Consider the following 20,276-nt stretch of genomic DNA (forward strand, 5'->3'; position numbering starts at 1 on the left):
ACTAGTTTTGTTCTGCATATATCTATAATTCTATTGATTTCTATTGATGCCTGTTTACTTGGTTTGTGGTCTGCCTCAGCTCTTCTAGACCGTGAGCCCATTATGTACAGGATTGTCTGTATTGCTGAATTGTACTTCCCAGGCACTTAGTACAGTTATCTGCACACAGTAAGCGTTCAATAAATATGATAGAATAAATGAATGAATTGCCTGTTCAGAATCCTGTACCACCTATGAACTTGAGTACTCACAAACCCCCATAGCATTTATGTAAATACTGTATATATCTTATTATTTACACACTAAAATATCCCCTTTTCTTTCTTCTTCTTGTCTGTAGTTTATTCTGGTAGCTTTTCCCCGTTAGATTGTAAGCTTGTTGAAGGCAGGGACTGTGTCTTCTAACTCTTTGCATTCTCCCAAGTGCTTAGAAAAGTGCTCTGCACAAAGTCAGAGTCTAATACGCACCATTGATTGACTGATTGATCATGCCTACTACTTCCACTCTTCTATTCAAAGCACCTCGTACAGTGCTCAGGCTCAGTTGACTCACAATGAGTGGTCCTGAATGGTTGACAGCGAACGTGTCTACCAACGCGGTTATACTGTCCTCTTCCAAGCGCTTAGTACAGTGCCCTGCACATCGCAAGCACTCAATGAATATAATTAATTGATGGATTAATTGATTCCTTTGGAAAAACTTGGGCAACTCACGCTTGGGTACAAAGATCAGGTCTCTGACCAATATTGGGATCAGTCAAGTCAGAAGATGACGATGTTCTCTCAAATATGGAAGCCATTCCCTCCAAGGATCCTCCCCAGGGTGGTCATCACGTTCCGGTTCCTCAGGCTGTAGATGATGGGATGAGTCAGGGTGCACCACGGTGTAGAAAACAGATACCAGAAGGTCCAGGGTCGGGGAGGTGTCTGATGGTGGCTGCAGGTGATCGAAGGCGGACGTCGTGAGAAACATGCTGACCACCAGAAGGTGAGGCAGGCAGATGGAGAAGGCTTTCGACCGACAATCGGCTAATGGGATCCTCGGTACAGTGGAGAAGATGGAGTCATACGATGCAATGATGTAGACCAAGCATACGAAACCCAAACAGGAGCCAATAGAAACACTCACATCGATGGCGACATGGTTCTCGGGGCAGTTGATCTTCAGCAGTGAGGGAACGTCGCAGAATTACTGAGGGTCGACGTGGGACCCACAGAAGAACAGGGAGAAGGTCGAAGCAGAAAGCAAGACTCCAAACAGACTCCTGGTGATACAGGAAGCGGCCGCCATCAGCCCACAGGCCCCTCGGCTCATGACGACCTCATAGAGAAGGGGATAGCAAATCGCAATGTAGCGGTCTTGGATATCGCCGTGATGATGAACGTCCCTGAACCGCCAAACAGAGCCACCGAGAAGACATGAGTGGTACAGCCCAGGAAGGAAATGGATCTACGGTCAATCAGGAAGTTGTGGATAGATTGGGGGACGGTAACAGACATGAGGCAGAGGTCGATGATGGACAAGTGCCTGAGGAAGAAGTACATGGGGGTATGGAGGCGCCAGTCGAGGGTGGTAATGGCGACGAAGAGGAGATTCCCCATCAGGGCCACCATGTAGAGCAGGAGGAACAGTGCGGCCTGGACCAGCTGCAGCTCCCAGACCTCCGAGAATCCCAGCAGGAGGAATTATGTTTTCACGGTGATGTCAGTCATTTTCCGGCAATTGACGTTGACTGCCTAAGGACATTTAGAAAAACTAGGGATGAGAATATTGCAGAGAAAAGTGCAGAGGAGAGAAGAAGATCTTTGGGTTGGAGGGAATCTCCGTTTTTTTTGGTAATTTTTAACGCTTACCTTGTGCCAGACATTGTACTGAGCACTGGAGTAGGTAGAAACATATCAGGTTGTACATCTCCTCCAGTCAACCTGCCTTGGTTCAGGACAGTACTGAAACCATTCCTGACTCCTGGAAGTCTATTCCATTTGCAAACATCTGCAGTCATTGTGGTCACATAATTCTACATAATTGGAGAAGCAGCACCGACTAGTGGAACAAGGATGGACCTGGAAGTCTAGCGGACCTTGGTCTTAATCGCAGCTCTGTTACTAACCTGCTGGGCCACCTCGGGAAAGTCACTAAACTATTCTGTTCCTCGGTTTCCTCATCATTCCCTTTCCGGAAATAATAAGAACCCTGGAGATTTGAACCTCATTTCATACCAGGAATTAGGACCATCTGAATATCTCAGCCAAAGCAGTGTGGCCTAATGGAAAGAGTCCGGGCCTGGGAGTCAGAGGACCTGGGTTCTAATTCCAGCTCCACCGTTGGTCTGCTCTGTGACCTTGGTCAAGTCCCTTCACTTCCCTGTTCCTCAGTTCCCTCCTCTGAAAAATGGGAATTCAATACATGTTTTCCCTTTTACTGTGAGCCTCATGTGGGATCTGATTATTTTGTACTTATCCCAGTGCTTAATATAGAGCTTGGAACATAGGAAGCACTTAACACATACTATTTTTAAAAAATGTGGGGAGGATTGAGGAGGTAAGCAGAAAATTGTTGGAGGAATGAAATCTAGGTGGGCCGCACTGCTCAAGGACCGTGTTCTACGGAACAACAGTAGGTCAGGGGATGGACACTGTATGAACTCCCAGAACTTTATTGCAGACTCTGGTGGCAAGCAGAACAAGAAGCCATTTTAGAAAGATCTGGTACAGGAACCGTTTTAGGATGCAATAAGTGGTGGCCATTTGGGAATAGTAGCAATCAATTTATCATACTTATTAAGCGCCTACTGCTTGCAAGGCAATGTACTGAGAATTTGGAACTACAATATAACAGACTTGGTAGACATGTTCCCTGTCCACAGAGAGCTTACAGTCTAAAGAGAGAGACAGATATTAATATCAATAAATAAATTGCAGTTATGGACATAAGTGGTGTGGGGCAGAGGGTGCAGTGAATAAAGGGTGTACATCCAACTTCAAGGGTGACACAGAAGGAAGTGGAAAAAGAGGGCTTAATTAGGGAAGGCCTCTTGGAGGAAATGCGCCTTCAATATGGCTTTGAAGGTAGGGCGAGTAAATGTCTGTTGGACGTGAAGAGGGAGGGCGTTCCAAGCCAGAGACAGGACATAAGCCAGGAGTCGACAGGGGGTCGAGGGGTCGAGGTACAGTGAGTAGCATTAATGAGGCAGAGTGTGTGGGCTGTGTTTTCGTGGAAGATAAGGGCAAGGTGATTTAGGAAGAATTATCTGACTCCCGAGAAATGGGTATTAACTCAAAACCTTCCTCAGAGCGACCTTCATATCCCTGTTTCTCAGGACCATCCTCTCACACCCAGCTGACTCCCCAAGGCAGCCTACATGTCCCTGTTCCTTAGACTGTAGATGAGTGGGTTCAGGGCGGGGGGCACCACAGAGAAGAGCACAGACACCAGCAGGTCCAAGGTCGAGGAGGAGTCTGACATGGGCTTGAGATAAGCAAAGTCTCCGGTAGAGAGAAAAACGGTGACAATGGTGAATTGGGGCAGGCAGGTGGAAAAGGCTTTGGCCCGACTCTCGGTGGACGGAAACCTCAGTACGGCTGAGAATATGAGGACATAGGAGACGACGATGGAGATGAAGGAGACGAAAACAAAGCCGATACCCACAGCCACCCGGCGTGAGACAACGTGCGTTTCTGAACAGGAGGTTTTCAGTAAGGAGGGGACATCGCAGAAGAACTGCTGGATCACGTTGTACACACAGAAGCTTGACGTGAACGTCTGGCTGAGCACATCGCCCCGAAAAGCCCTCCGTTGAGCCAGGTCTTCCCAAAGGACCCTAGGTCCATGATGACGTCGTAGCACAAGGGGGAGGCAGATGGCGGTGTAGCGGTCGTAGGACATCGCCGTGATGACGGACAGTTCTGAAGCAGCAAACAGATCCATCCAAAAGACCTGGGCCTCACAGCTTCTGAAATAGATGGATCTGTTGTTGATCAGGAAGTTGTGGATCGATTTGGTGGAGGTTACGGAGATGTATCAGATACCCAGTACGGACAGGTGGCTGAGGAAGAAGTGTGGAGGTGTGGAGGCGCCGGTCAAGGGCGGTGATGGCGTCGATGAGGTGATTCCCGATCAGGGCCTCCAGGTAGACCAGGAAGAACAGCACGGCATAGACTAGCTGCAGCTTCCGGACCTCCGTGAATCCCAGCAGGAGGAAGTCCCTCACTGCCATGTCGTTGGCCATGTGGTCTTAGTACTTCCTGAGGGTACCAAGAAAGCAATTGAATATCACTCCGAGAAAAACATAAACAAGTGAAATTGTTAGGTTGCATCGGACCTCTCAGATTCCTCTTTCTCCTGCCTCTGGCCTGGAATGAAGACAAACACTCAAACCGATTTATTCTTCCGAGAACTTTCCCTGTTCTTAAATGTTTGTGAGGACTGAGATACTGAAACTCCTCTATTTATCTATTCACTAAACTATCTGCCTGGAACGCCCTCTCCCTTCATGTCTGGCAGATCACCACTCTCAGAAGAGAAGTCACTTAACTTCTCTTTTTTAAAAAAACTGGTACTCATTAAGCGCTTACTATATGACAAGCACTGTTCTAAGCACTGGGGTAGATCCAAGCTAAACAGGTTGAAGACTGTCCCTGTCCAACTTGGGGCTCAGAGTCTTAATTCCCATTTTACAAGTGAGGTAACTGAAACACAGAGGAGTGAGGTGTCTGGCCCAGAATAACAAAGCAGAGAAGTGGCAGAGCCGGGATTAGAATCCAGATCATCTGACTCCCAGGCCTGGGCTCTATCCACACAACCAGCGGCTACCATTCGAGGAAGGATGCCAGCCCTGGTTCTGACCTATGACCTTACATAGTCAGTTAACATTGATTGCATCTGTGAGGCAAAACAAAAAAAAACTTCCATCTTACCTCTAAAGGCTCCCCTTCCCTGTTCTTCATACACACCGGGGCAGGCCGGGAGGATAGGAGGGGCCTCTCTCTGTTGGCTTCGGCTGGTCTCGGCTGGGGCCGAAACCCCTCCCATCTGTCCTCCTGGCTGATCCCAGAACGCTCTGGCGCAAGTACCAAATATTTCCGTTCCATCTACCCGCCCCTCTCACAGAGGTGGAAATACTCTGCCATCGAGCCGGGCTCTGTGGAGAAAAGGGAGGGGTCCCTCTGGGAGGACCCGCTCAGATTTCGTTTCAGGAGTTGCTCCATAGGAACCCAGCCAGTGTGTGAAGAAGCAGTGTGACCTGGTGGATAAAGCATCGGGTGGGGAGTCAGTAGATCTGGCCCCTCCCCTGGCTTGGAATGCCCTCCCTCCGCAAATCCGCCAAGCTAGCTTTCTTCCTCCGTTCAATGCCCTACTGAGAGCTCACCTCCTCCAGGATGCCTTCACAGACTGAGCCCCCTGCTTCCTCTCCCCCTTCTCCCCCTCCCCATACCCCCGCCTTACCTCCTTCCCCTCCCCACAGCATTTGTATATAGGTATATATGTGTTCACATATTTATTACTGTATTTATTTATTTACTTGTACATATTTATTCTATTTATTTTATTTTGTTACTATGTTTTGTTTTGCTGTCTTTCTCCCCGTTCTAGACTGTGAGCCCGCTATTGGGTAGGGACCGACTCTAAGTGTTGCCAATTTGTATTTCCCAAGCGATTAGTACAGTGCTCTGCACACAGTAAACGCTCAATAAATACGATTGAATGAATGAATGAATGAATGAATGAATAGTACAAACTCAGCAAGCTGTCTACTCAGGGACCTGGGACAAGTCACTTCACTTCTCCGTGCCTCAGTTCCCTCATCTGTAAAATGAAGATTAAGACTTTGAGCCCCATTTGGGACGATTTGCTTGTATCTATCCAAGCACGTAGAAAAGTGTTTGGCATATAGTAAGCACTTAACAAATTCTACAAATATTGTCATTATCATCCCAGACTAAGCCCCCTTGTTTTCCTCAGCTCCCCCTCCCAGTCGCCTTCAATCAATCAATCAATCAATCGTATTTATTGAGCGCTTACTGTGTGCAGAGCACTGTACTAAGCGCTTGGGAAGTACAAGTCGGCAACATATAGCGATAGTTCCTACTACCCAACAGTGGGCTCACAGTCTAAAAGGGGGAGACAGAGAACAAAACCAAACATATTAACAAAATAAAATGAATAGAATAGATATGTACAAGTAAAATAAATAAATAAATAGAGTAATAAATATGTACAAACATATATACATATATACAGGAGGAGTGGGGAAGGGGAGGAGGTAAGATGCGGGGGATGGAGAAGGGGACGAGGGGGAGAGGAAGGAAGGGGCTAAGTCTGGGAAGGCCTCCTGAAGGAGGTGAGCTCTCAGTAGGACCTTGAAGGGAGGAAGAGAGCTAGCTTGGCGGATGGGCAGAGGGAGGGCATTCCAGGCCCGGGGGATGACGTGGGCCAGGGGTCGACGGCGGGACAGGCGAGAACGAGGCACGGTGAGGAGATTAGCGGTAGAGGAGCGGAGGGTGCGGGGTGGGCTGTAGAAGGAGAGAAGGGAGGTGAGGTAGGAGGGGGCGAGGTGATGGAGAGCCTTGAAGCCCAGGGTGAGGATTTTCTACCTGATGTGCAGATTGATTGGTAGCCACTGGAGATTTTTGAGGAGGGGAGTAACATGCCCAGAGCGCTTTTGGACAAAGACAAAGACTTGTTCCTTTTGCTCTACCTCCCCACCCAGCCCCACGGCACTTGAGCACTTGAGAATAGATATAATTCTTTGTATTTATATAAATGACAGTTTATATTAATGCCTTTATTAATGACTTGTTTTGATGTCTGTCTCCCCCTTTCTAGACTATAAGCCCTGAGTGGGCAGGGATTGTCTTTCTTTAGTGCTGAATTGTACTTTCCAAGCACTGTGCTCTGCACAGAGTAAGCGCTCAATAAGTATGATTGAAACAATGAATCAATGAATATCATCATTATTATTAATCCCAGCTCTACCGCTTATCTGCTCAGTGACTCGATATCTATCTGTAATTATTATCATTTTAATGGCATTTGTGCAACATTTACTATGTGCCAGGCACTGTACTAAGCTCTGAGTTAGGCACAAGGTAATCAGGAAGGACACAGTTCCTTTCCCATATGGGGCTCACAGTCTGAATCCCCATTTTACAGATGAGTCAATTGAGGCACAGAAAAGTGAAGCGACCTGGCCAAGGTCACACAGAAGACAAGTGACAGATCAGCTCCTTTCGATTCCCAGGCCTGTGCTCTAGTTACTAGAAACATGTTTCTTCTGTTATCCCATCACTTAGTACTGTACTTGAAACATAGTAAGCATTTAAGTACCATTAAAAACCAAAATTTAAGGCTATAGTCTTTCTCTCCAGATCCTGCTTTCTCCCTGGGCAATTATGACCCAGGATAATAATAATGCTAGCATTTGTTAAGCGCTTACTGTGTGCTAAGGACTGTTCTAAGCGCTGAAAGGTATAAGGTAATCAGGTTGTCCCGCATAGGGCTCACAGTTTTAATCCCCATTTTACAGATGAGGTAACTGAGGCATAGGGAAGTCCAGTGACTTGCCCAAAGTCACACAGCTGACAAATGGCAGAGCGGGGGTTAGAACCCATAACCTCTGACTCCAAAGCCCTGAGACACGCTGCTTCTCAAGATCTGTTCTATCTGGTCCTCTAAAGGACTCTGATTGTGGCCCATTTCCTGTAGCATTGCTTTCTGGGTATTCCTAGTCTTTTACATCCCTACCTCCTTGGTCCTGGATGCCCTGTCTTTGAGAGACGACCACCAGCCCCACAGCAGACTCTCAGCATCCTCTGACCACTCCACCCTTGGTTTCCGGGATCTGCCCAATTTCTCTCTGACCATCGCCCTTCTCTGCCTTCTTTGTCTCTCCCATCGTCTCCTCTGAACTTTGTGGCTTCCAGTCCCCGTGCATCGTTGGGGATTGGGAAGGAAATCAATCAATCAATCAATCGGTTTTTATTGAGCATTTACTGTTTGCAGAGCACTGTACTAAATATTTGAGAGAGTACAAGGCAAAGGAGTTAGTAGAAATTATACTTGTCCTACGGGGGGAGACAGACATTAAGGTAGAGAGGGTTAGGGGAAATAGTAGATCATGAGACTATTTGTGCGAGTATCGTGGGGCTGGGGTGAGTATCAAAGTGCTTAAGGGGTACACAGTCAATTCCAAAGTCGAAGCAGAGGGGAGAGCAGACAAGAGAAATGGGTTTCAGTCACAAACGTTCCTCAAGGCGGCCTTCATGTCCCTGTTTTTCAGGTTGTAGGTGGGGGGGTTCAGGGTGTGGAGCACCATGTTATAGAACACGGACACCAACAGGTCCAGCGGCGAGCGGGAGTCTGACACGGATTTGGGGTAGGTGAAGATTCCGGTCGAGAGAAAAAGGATGACAATGGCGAGGTGGGGCAGGCAGGGGTAGAAGGCTTTGGCCCGACTCTCGGTGGACGGGAACTTCAGCACGGCCAAGAAGATGCTGACATAGGCTACGACGATGGAGATGAAGGAGAAGAAACCAAAGCCGATACGCATATCCACGCTGAGGTCAACGGCATTGTGCATTTCTGAACAGGAAATCTTCAGTTAAGAGGGGACGTCGCAGAAGAACTGCTGGATAATGTTGGACTCACAGAAGCTAAATATGAACATCCCGGCTGTGTACATCGCCCGAACAGCCCCACTCTGAGCCAGAAGTCGGCAATCATCTTTCACAGGACTCTCTATTCATGACTACATCGTAGCGGAGGGGGTGGCAGATGGAGGCGTAGCGGTCGTAGGGCATTGCCGTGAGGACGGACAGCTCTGAACCACCAAATAGAACCACCAGAAAGTCCTGAGCCGAAGATCTTCTGAAATAGATGGATCTGTTGATGCTCAAGGATTTGAGGATCGATTTTTGAATGGCGACGGAGGTGTAGCAGATGTCGAGGACGGACAGGTTCCTGAGGAAGAAGTACATGGAGGTGTGGAGGCACCGGCTAAAGGTGATGTCGGCGACAATGAGGAGATTCCCCTACAGAGCTGCCAGGTAGAGCAGGAGGAACAACTGCAGCTCTTGGACCTCCGAGAAACCCAAAAGGAGGAATTCTGTCACAAGTGTGTAATTGGCCATGTAGTCTGAGGACTGTCTGAGGGTACCAAGAAAACAGTTGAGTATCACTCCGGGAAACACATAGGAAAAGTGAAATTGTTGGGTTGCATTGGGCCTCTCAGATTACTCTTTCTTCTGCCTCTGGCCTGGAATGAAGACAAGCACTAAAACCAATTTATTCTTCCATGAACGTTCAGTGATCTTAAATGTTTGTGAGGACTGAGATACTTCAACTCCTTTTATTTATCTATTCACACTAGCCTATCTGGCCTGGAATGCTCTCTACCTTCATATCTGACAGACCACCAATCTCCTCTCCCAAATAAACACAAAGATAAACACGAAGTGGCAGGATGACAAAGACAGGCAGATGCAGAGAAATAGAGATAGGGAGACTGAAGCACAGAGACCAAACAAGATTCAAAGAGATACCTAAACCAAGAGACAGAGTTTTAATTACAGCTCTGCCACTAGCTTGCAGTGTGACCTTCTGTGAGACCCTGGGACAGTCACATACCTTCTCTGGCCTCAGTTACTTCATTTGCAAATAGTGATTAATTACCTTTTCTCCCTGCTATGTAAACTGCAAGCCCCATTTAGGAGAGGGTCTACGTCCAATCTGATTATTAGAGAAGCAACATGGCTTAGTGAAAAAAGCAGCACAGGCTAGGGACTCAGAAGATGTGGGTTCTAATCCTGCCTCCACCACTTGTCTTTGCACTTGCCCCCTACAGCCTGGGAGGAAAGGTCTAGTAAATATGCACTTAGCATAGCCTAACAACATCAGTCAATGGTATTTGAGTGCTTACTCTGTACAGAGAACTGTACTAAGCCCTTGTGAGAGTACAATAGAACAGGTTGACATGATTCCTTCCCTAAAGAATCCTACAATCTAGTGGTGGAATCATCATTATTTAGCATTAAGTGCCATTGAGTCGGCACTTATGTACATTCCAATCAATCAATCAATCATGTTTACTGTATACAGAGCATTGTGCTAAGCACTTGAGGAGGGTACAGTGTAACAGAATTGGAAGACACATTCCCTACCCCCAAGGAACTTAGGCAGAGTTCAGAGGGGGAGACAGACATCGGTATAAACATACAAATTACATCTATCTACATAAATGCTGTCGGGCTGAAGGAGAGGAGAATGAAGTGTATTATATCCACCGACTTATTATATTATAGTACATTATATTGTATTATATTGTATAAAAAAAATTCATTAGTTACATCTAGAATTGATTTATTTATGTTTGTGTCTAGCTCCCCCTCTAGATTATAAGCACATTGTGGGCAGGGAACACATCTACCAACTCTTTTATATTGTAGAACAGTACTTGACACATAGTAAGCACTTAACAACCACCATAATTATTACTATTATTACTCTCCCAAAAGCTTAGTAGAGTGTTCTGCATACATGAAAAGCTCCATAAATCAATCGATTTATTAGTGATAGTTGGTGGTGCAGTTTTCTGGATTCACTTGTTTCTGCTGGGTAAATTCTGTAAGGTTCCAGCCTCCATTTGAACACGTGTCTGGTCAAAGAAGGACAGGCCATAGCTGTGTCTGGTTGTTTGGGGGCCTCAAGGCATAGTGGGGAGACCTTGGGCTTTATTACCCAGTAGCCTTCAGGGAAAAGGGAGTTGGCATCCCCGGGGTGAGCCCAGAATGCATACCTGTGTGGTACCAGATTATGCCGCAGTGGAAACAGAGGAAGGGAAGGGGTGACATCAGCTCTCTGATCTCCCCCGGGTCCAAACTCCCCAGACTGTTGAGATGTGTGAGGAGAATTAAACAGTTCCAACAGTGACTGTGCTTCTCTTTTTTAATTTTACGGCCTTTGTTAAGCGCTCAATACTTTCCAGGCACTGTACTAAGTACTGGGGTAGATACAAACTATCAGGTTGGACACAATGCATGTCTCACACTGGGGTCACATTTTAATTCCCATTTAAAGATGAGGGAACTGCGGCCCCGAGATGTGGGCGGTCCCCGGAGACCCACAGACGTAAGGAGAGTTGATATGGGGGAGGAGGATGAAGTTACCAGCTCTGATTAGACCATTTGAACTCTGCACCTTCTGGGATGGGAAGTGAGGGTTTCAGAGGGGCAGTCTACTGGAAAGGGCCCTGGAATGGCCCCTCTAGACTGTGAGCCCATTGTTGGATAGGGACCGTCTCTGTTGCCAATTTATACTTCCCAAGCGCTTAATATAGTGCTGTGCACACAGTAAGCGCTCGGTAAATATGACTGACTGACTGACTGAATGAATGAATGAATGACTGGAAACCTTAGTTTGGCTTGTTGCCAGCTATAACCTTGGGCAAGTTAATTAGCTTCTCCATACTTCAGTTTCTTCACGTGTACTCTCCCAAGCATTTAGTCATTTAATCACTCAAGCATCTGGGAGAGTTCCTATAATAATAGTAATAATTTTGGCAATTTTTGAGTGCTTACTATGTTCCAGACACTGCAATGGATACAAGGAAATTGGGTTGGGCACAGTTCCTTGCCCGACATGGAGGTCACAGTCTCAATCCCCATTTTACAGATATGATGACAGAGGCACAGAGAAGTTAAGGAACTTGCCCAAGGTCACAGACAGACAAGTGACAGAGCTGGGATTAGAACCCATGACCCTCGGACTCCCAGGCCTGTGTTCTATCGATGGCGCCATGCTGCTTCTCCTGTAAATAACATGCACATACACTGCCCACAACAAATTTACTGCCTAGACGGGGAGACAGACATTGATATAAATAAATAAATTCCAGATATGAAAATAAGAGTTGTTGGGCTGAGGGAGAAGTGAATTAAGGGAGCAAATCATGGCAAGGCAAAAGGGAGAGGGAGAAAAAGGAAAGGAGGGCTTAGTCGGGGAAGGCCTCTTGGAGGAAATGTCTCTTCAATAAAGCTTTGGGGGGGGGCAGGGTCATTGTCTGTTAGATTTGAGGAGGGAGTGTGTTCCAGGACAGAGGCAGAACGTGTACGATAGACGAGATTGAGGTACAAGGAAAAAGTTGGTGCAAAAGAAGTGAAGTATGTGGACTGGGTTTCAATCCAGTGCTCAACACAGATTAAAGGAGTATCCAGTTCCCAAAGGTCACAGATAAAAGCGTATAGATGACAAGGAAGGGAGAAGGAGCAGGAGAAATAAGGGCTTAGTCGGGGAAGGCCTGTTGGAGGAGATGGGAGTTTAATAAGGCTTTGAAGGTGGGGAGGGTGGTGGTTTGTCAGATATGAAGGGGGAAGCTGTTCTATGTCAGAGGCAGGATATGGGCGAGGGTTTGGCGGTGACATGGACAAGATAGAGGCACAAATTGTACTATTTGAATGAGTCAATCAGTGGTATGTATTAAGTGCTTACTGTGTGCAGAGCACTGTACTAAGCGCTTAAAAGAGGACATTACAATAGAGTTGATAGATATGTTCCCTGTCTACGCCTATCTATCCTAATCTAGCACAAGGGTATTTTTTTTAAGTTCAGTGCTTGGCACATAGTAAGCACTCAATAAATATGGCAGAGGACAGGGGTTCTAATTTCAGCTCTGCCATCGGTCTGCTGTGAGATTTTGGGCAAGCCATTTACCTTCTCTATGCCTCAGTTACCTCATCTGTCAAATGGGGATTAAGATTGGGAGCCCTCTGCGGGACACTGGACCGTGTCCATCCTGAGTAGCTTGTACTTACCCTAGTGCTTAAAGCAGAGCCTGGCACATAGGAAGCGCTTAGCAATTATCATTAAAAAATGAAAGCACTCAATAAATTTGATTAATTGAATATCTAGGTGCTGAAATCTTCAGAGTGCACATATAATAATAATAATAATGGCATTTGTTAAGCGCTTACTATGTGCAAAGCACTGTTCTAAGCGCTGGGGAGTTTACAAGGTGCTCAGATTGTCCCACGTGGGGCTCACAGTCTTCATCCCCATTTTACAGATGAGGTAACTGAGGCACAAAGAAGTTAAGTGACTTGCCCAGAGTCACACAGCTGACAAGTGGCAGAGCCGGGATTCGAACCCATGAACTCTGACTCCAAAGCCCGGGCTCTTTCCGCTGAGCCACGCTGCTTCTCTTTGAAGAGACATATCTTTGTCCTTCAATGGATCTACGCTTAGTAGAGTGCTTTGCATACGGTAAGCACTCAATTTAATACAGCTTATTGATTGGTGGATAGAGTCAATGCTGATCTTCCACTTTTGAAAACACTAGAGGCATTCCATTCTACATGACAAATTTCCACCTCAGGACCCTCCCCAATGCAGCCTTCATGTCCCGGTTTCTCAGACTGCAAATGACGGGGTTCAGGGTAGGGAGCACTATGGTGTATAACGCGGACATCAGCAGGTCGAACACCAAGGAAGAGTGTGAGGGAAGCTTGAGATAGCCAAACACGCCTGTGGAGAGGAAGACAGTGATGACAATGAGACTGGTCAGTCAAGTGGAGAAGGCTTTGGCCGGCCCTCGGCGGCCAGCATCCTCAGCATGGCCCAGAAGATGCACATGTACGAGACGACAATGGAGACGAAACAACCGAAGCCCAGAAACAAGCTGAGGCCCAGAACGACGATCTCATCACTGTAGCGTCTGGAACAGGAGAGCCGGATGAGGAAAGGGATGTCGCAGAAGAACTGACGGATGGCGTTGGTGTCACAGAAGAGGAGGGAGAAAGTCACGGCCGTGTGGATGCCTCCGTTCAGCCCCCTGCTGAACCACGAAGTGGTGGCCATCTTCCTACAGGCCCCTCGGCCCATGATGCCCTCGTACCACAGGGGGTGAAAGATGGCGGCATAGAGGTCATAGGACTTCCTCGTGAGCAGGCTCACTTCGACACCCCCAAGGATGATTACGAAGAAGACTTTAGAGATGCAACCTGAGACAGAGATTTCTCTGCAGTCGGTCAGGGATTTGTGGATGGAACTGGGGACGGTGACAGAGATGAGGCAGAGGTCAAGGACGGACAGGTTCCTGAGGAAGAAATACATGAGGGGGTGGAGTGTCCGGTCGAAGGTGGTGACGGCGACGATGAGGAGACTCCCCGTCAGGGCTGCCAGGTAGACCAGGAGGAACATCACGGCCTGGGCAGGCTGTAGCTCCCGTATCTCCAAGAAAGCCAGCAGGAGGACTTGCCCAAAGTCACACAGCTGATAAGTGGACGAATGGGGATTAGAACCCACGACATCTGACTCCCAAACCCACGCTCTTTCCACTAAGCCATGCTGCTTCTCACAATCAATCAATCAGTCAATCGATCAATGGTATTTATTGGCTATTTGCAGAGCACTGTACTAAATGCGTGGGACAGAGAGCCAAGCTAGCTCTCTTCCTCCCTTCAAGGCCCTGCTGAGAGCTCACCTCCTCCAGGAGGCCTTCCCAGACTGAGCCCCCTCCTTCCTCTCCCCCACGTCCCCCTCTCCATCTCCCATCTTACCTCCTTCCCTTCCCCACAGCACCTGTATATGTGTATATGTTTGTACAAATTTATTACTCTATTTATTTATTTATTTATTTATTTTACTTGTACATATCTATTCTATTTATTTTATTTTGTTAATATGTTTGGTTTTGTCTCCCCTTTCTAGACTGTGAGCCCACTGTTGGGTGGGGACTGTCTCTATACGTTGCCAACTTGTACTTCCCAAGTGCTTAGTACAGTGCTCTGCACACAGTAAGCGCTCAATAAATACGATTGATTGATTGATTGACTGACAGCACGATACAACAGAATTAGCAGACATTTTCCCTGCCTACAGTGAGCATACAGTCTAGAGGGGGAGATAGATATTAATATAAATAAATAAATATGGCACAAGGCACCATATCACAGGCCATGGCAGGATGGAGGGCAGGTTAAGACATCTCAGGGCAGGGTCTCTTCAACCTCCAAGGGACCCTCAAACTAACAAGCCTGGGAGAAGCAGCATGGCCTAGTGGTAAGAGCATGGGCCTGGAATTCAGAGGAGCTGAGCTCTAATTTTGACTCTGTCAACCGCTTGCTGTGTGACCTTGGATGAGTCACTTAACTTCTCTGTGCCTCAGTTCTCCTCTTCTCTCCCTTACTTAGGCCGTGAGCCCAGAGCAGGACAGGGACTGTATCCAAACTAATGAATTTGTAATCTACGCCAGCTTTTAGAAGAGTAATAATAGAATAGTGGAACAGTACATAATGTAGAGCAGTAGAATAGAATAATAATTAGAATAATAATAGTAATATTCCATAATAGTGATAAAATAATGATAATAGTGATATAGTAAGCACTAAACAAATACCACTTAATACCTAGACGTAGTGTGGCTTAGTGAATAGAGTTCGGTCTTGGGAGTCAGAGGTCATGGGTTCTAATCCCAGCTCCACCACTTGTCAACTGTGTGACTTCGGCAAGACACTTCACTTCTCTGTGCCTCAGTTCCCTCATCTGTAAAATGGGGATGACGTCTGTGAGCCCCACGTGGTAAAACCAGATTACCTTGTATCTACCCTAGTGCTTGGAAAAGTGCTTGGCACATAGTAAAAGCTTAACAAATACCATCATCACCATCAAAAAGCCTCTTCGTTCTCAGTCCCAGCTTCAGTCCAGAACATCTCTCCCGAGCCTAGTCATCCCCTGTCCTGTAAACTATACCCTGATTCTGGCCTAATAGAAAGAGCATAATCCCGGCTCTGCTGCTTGCCTGTTGTGTGACCTTGGGTAGGCTACTTCCCTTCTCTGCATTTCAATTTCGTCAACTTAACACCCCATTTATTAAAATCAGGAAAATCAAGCTCACCTTCTTCACGGGTCTACTTAGAATCAGGGCTGGAATGAAATGAGAGAGCTCTGCATGCTCCCTCTAGACGATCAGCTCGTTGTAGACAGGGAATGTGTCTACCGACTCTTCTGTACTCTTCCAGTTGCTTACTTCAGTGTTCTTCACACAATCGCTAAATAAATACCACGAATTCATTGACTAATGTCTGCCTCCCCACCTACAGTATAAACGTGCTGAGGCAGGGATCATGTCCACCGAATCTGCTATATTGGACTCTTCCAAACGCTCGCTCAATGCTCTGCACACAGTATATGCTGGATAGTGCCACTGATTGTTTGACTAACATCTGTCTCTAATTCTAGACTGTAAGCTCGTTGTGGACAGTGAACGTGCCTACCCACTCTGTACTAGTGTACTCTCCCAAGTGCTTAGTGCAGTGCTCTGCACCCAGTAAGCACCCGTTGATTGATGGATTCTCTCCTTAGCTCTCAAAATTACTCGGTTCTCAGCCACCACACTCACGATCTCCAGAAAGTGCTCTAGATCTCTGATGGTCATCCCATCTGAGCCCAGAACTGATGGCCAATACTCTCAGAACAGTGTGCTGCACAAACAGAGGAGTCAGGTTTATGAACTGAAAAACGTACAATTCTCATCTTCTCCCATCCCTTGGGGATCTTACCTGCTCAAAGAGGCTAGGATTCCAAGTGGGCTGTTATGTTCACCCTCTAGAAGCAGAAAACTCACAAAACTCACGGGAGAGATTGGACCACTTAGATTTATCCACCTAGATTTATAATAATTATTAATATTATCATCATTGTTGTTTCATTTGTTAAGTGCTCACTATTCAATTATGATATTTTTAGCACTCACTATGCTGTTATTATTGTATACATTAAACACTCACATTGTCATTATCATGGCATTTGTTATGCACTCATATTGTTATTATTATGGCATTTGTTAAGCGCTAACTATATTATTATAATGGCATTTATTAAACACTAAATTCTTATTATGGTATGTGTTAAGCAATAACTATCTTATTATGACATTTGGTAAGCACTTGCTAGATTATTATTACGGTATTTGTTAAGCACTTAGTAAATTATTGTTATGGCATTTATTAAGCACTCACTATATTATTATTAAAGCATTTGATAAGCATTTACTATATTATTATTATGGTATTTGTTAAGCACTCATTATATTATTACTATGGCATTTCAACCTCTTTCTATATTATTACTGTGGTATTTGTGAAGCACTCACTATCTTATTACTAAGGGATTTAATAAAAATTATAATACTAATGATAATGGTATTTGTTAAGGGCTGACTGTATGCTACTAGGCACTGTTCTAAGACCTGGGGCACTGTTCACTCACTATATTGTTGTTATAGCACTTGTTAAGCACTACTTATGTTATCATTATGGAATTTGTTAAATACTTACTACATTATTATTAAGGAATCTGTCAAGCACTTACTATATTATTATTATGGCATTTGTTAAGCATTTATGTTATTATTATTATGATATTTGATAAGCACTCACTATATCATTATTATGGCATTTGTTAAGCACTTACTATATTCTTATTATCATTGTGGAACCTGGAGGATGAAGGACAACTATCGATCAATAAATGGTATCTACTAAGGAATTAAGTGCTTAGTACAGTGCTCTGCACATGGTAGGCACTCAATAAATAATATTGATAATGATGATGATGCAGAGCACTGTACTAAACGCTTGGGAGCATTCGATAAAACAGAGTTGGTAGATGTGATTCCTGTCCACTTTTAGATTGTAATCTGCATGAGGAACAGGTACTGTGTTTAATCCCCTCACGTGTACTTTCTCCTATCATTTATTATTCATTCAGTTGCATTAATTGAGCCCTTACTAAGTGCAGAACACTGCACTAAGCTCTTAGTATAGTGCACTGCACACAATAAGCACTTAATGAATACAGGTACGACTAATCCTGTGTATTTGAATATGTATTCCTGGACCCCTGGTTAAGTGGACTGTCCAAGCAGCGCTTAGAGTAGTGTCTCTCCTCGACCCCCTCCAATCTGGCTTCCCTCCCATACAGTCCACTGAACCTTCCCTCTCAAAGGTCACCAATGACCTCCTGCTTGCCACATCCAACGGCTCCTACTCTATCATAATCCTCCTCGACCTCTCAGCTGCCTTCGACACTGTGGACCACTCCCTTCTCCTCAAAACGCTATCCAAACTTGGCTTCACAGATTCCGTCCTCTTCTCGTTCTCCGTTTATTTCTCCGGCCGTTCATTCTCAGTTTCCTTTGCGGGCTCCTCCTCCCCCTCCCATACCCTTCCTGTAGGGGTTCCTCAAGGGTCAGTTCTTGGTCCCATTCTGTTCTCTATCTACACTCACTCCCTTGGTGAACTCATTTGCTCCCACGGCTTCAACTAACATCTCTACGCTCATGACACCCAAATCTACATCTCTGCCCCTGCTCCTTCTCCCTCCCTTCAGGCTCGGCTCTCCTCCTGCCTTCAGAACATCTCCATCTGGAGGTCTGCCCACCATCTAAAACTCAATATATCCAAGACTGAACTCCTTATCTTCCCTCCCAAACCTTGCCCTCTCCCTGACTTTCCCGTCACTGTAGACGGAACTACCATCCTTCCCGTCTCACAAGCTCTCAACCTTGGTGTCATCCTCGACTCTGACCTCTCGTTCACCCCTCACATCCAATCCGTCACTAAAACCTGCCGCTCTCACCTCCGTAACATCGCCAAGATCCACCATTTCCTCTCCATCTAAACCGCTACCTTGCTGGTTCAATCTCTCATCCTATCCCGACTGGATTATTACATAAGCCTCCTCTCTGACCTCCCATTCTGCGGTTTCTCCCCACTTCAGTCTATACTTCACGCTGCTGCCCGGATCATCTCTGTGTAGAAACGCTCTGGGAATGTTATTCCCCTTCTCAAAAATCTCCAGTGACTACCAGTCAACTTATGCATCAAGCAAAAACTCCTCACTGTCGGCTTCAAGGCTATCCATCACCTGGCCCCCTCCTACCTCCCCTCCCCTCTCTCCTTCTACAGCCCAGCACGTACCCTCTGCTCCTCTGCCACTAACCTCCTCACTGCGCCTCGTTCTCGCCTGTCCCACCGTCTACCCCCGACTCACGTCATCCCCCTGGCCTGAAATGCCCTCCCTCCGCACATCCGCCAAGCTAGGTCTCTTCCTCCCTTCAAAGCCCTACTGAGAGATCACCTCCTCCAGGAGACCTTCCCAGACTGAGCCCCCTTTTCCCTCTCCCCCTCCCTATCCTCCCTGCTCTCCCCCTTCCCCCCCCCCACAGCACCTGTACATATGTTTGTACAGATTTATTACTCTATTTTACTTGTACATAATTACTATTCTATTTATTTTGTCAATGATGTGCATCTAGCTTTACTTCTATTTATTCTGACGACTTGACACCTGACCACATATTTTGTTTTGTTGTCTGTCTCCCCCTTTTAGACTGTGAGCCCGTTGTTGGGTAAGGACCGTCTCTATATGTTGCCAACCTGTACTTCCCAAGCGCTTAGTACAGTCCTCTGCACACAGTAAGCGCTTAATAAATACGACTGACTGAATGAATGAATGTTTTACGCATAGTAAGCGCTTAATAAATACAATTACAAACTTCTACTATTTACCTGAACGTATACTCCTGGACCACTGGTTAAGTGATTTGTTTAAACAGTGCCTAGAAAAGCGTTTGATGCATAGTAAGCACTTAACAAATGTCATAAAAACAAACAAACAAAAATACTCCAAGTGTGCCAGGAGATTAGCAAAGTCCTGGCAGGAAGTGCAGTGTCTCAGGTGGTTTCACTCTCTCTCTGAGCTCCTTGTCTGTCCGTGGACTAGCACCCCAACTAGTAAAAGTGGTGGCAGGGGGAACACAGTGATGCAACGATGCTCTGCTACATCTCCCAACAGGAGAGGGATAGAAACAACCCACCCACCTCCACGGCTCGGCTAGTTCCAGCCTCTCGTCAAACAGAGAGGAGGTGAAAATCACAGATTTGCTTTTGGGGTTCCAAAGTTTGGAGAAGAGGAGGCGGACGAGATTGGTCGACTCAATCTCTACCATCTCACTTGATGACCTGTACTTGAGTACTCTATCAGTTTTCCGATTGTCAGGAGAAGTGTTGGGTGTGGGGTTTAGCGGCCACGGTGGAGACGTCGTGTTGCCTAGTGGAAAAATCCCGGGCCTGGGGAGTCAGAAGGATCTGGGTTCTAGTCCCGGCTTTAACGCTTGTGTGCTGTGCTTTGGACAAGTTATTTGGATTCTCAGTGTCTCAATTACCTCCATTGTAAAATGGGAATTAAGACTGTGAGCTCCATGTGGGACAGGGACTGTGTC

The 20,276-nt window shown here is 46.2% G+C and overlaps 1 protein-coding gene across 1 annotated transcript; it reads right to left on the reverse strand.

Moving 5' to 3' along the window:
• Positions 1 to 757: 757 nt before the first annotated feature.
• On the reverse strand, positions 758 to 4,229 carry LOC119921558 (olfactory receptor 14J1-like). Its single transcript, XM_038741690.1, has 4 exons — positions 4,030 to 4,229; positions 3,581 to 3,767; positions 1,699 to 1,737; positions 758 to 1,162 (listed from the first exon to the last, which is right to left on the reverse strand). Exons 1-4 carry the CDS (start codon positions 4,227 to 4,229, stop codon positions 758 to 760), a joined length of 831 nt encoding a protein of 276 aa, XP_038597618.1.
• Positions 4,230 to 20,276: the final 16,047 nt, after the last annotated feature.

Source organism: Tachyglossus aculeatus, assembly GCF_015852505.1.
Source record: "Tachyglossus aculeatus isolate mTacAcu1 chromosome 12 unlocalized genomic scaffold, mTacAcu1.pri SUPER_6_unloc_3, whole genome shotgun sequence".
Classification (NCBI taxonomy): Eukaryota; Metazoa; Chordata; class Mammalia; order Monotremata; family Tachyglossidae; genus Tachyglossus; species Tachyglossus aculeatus.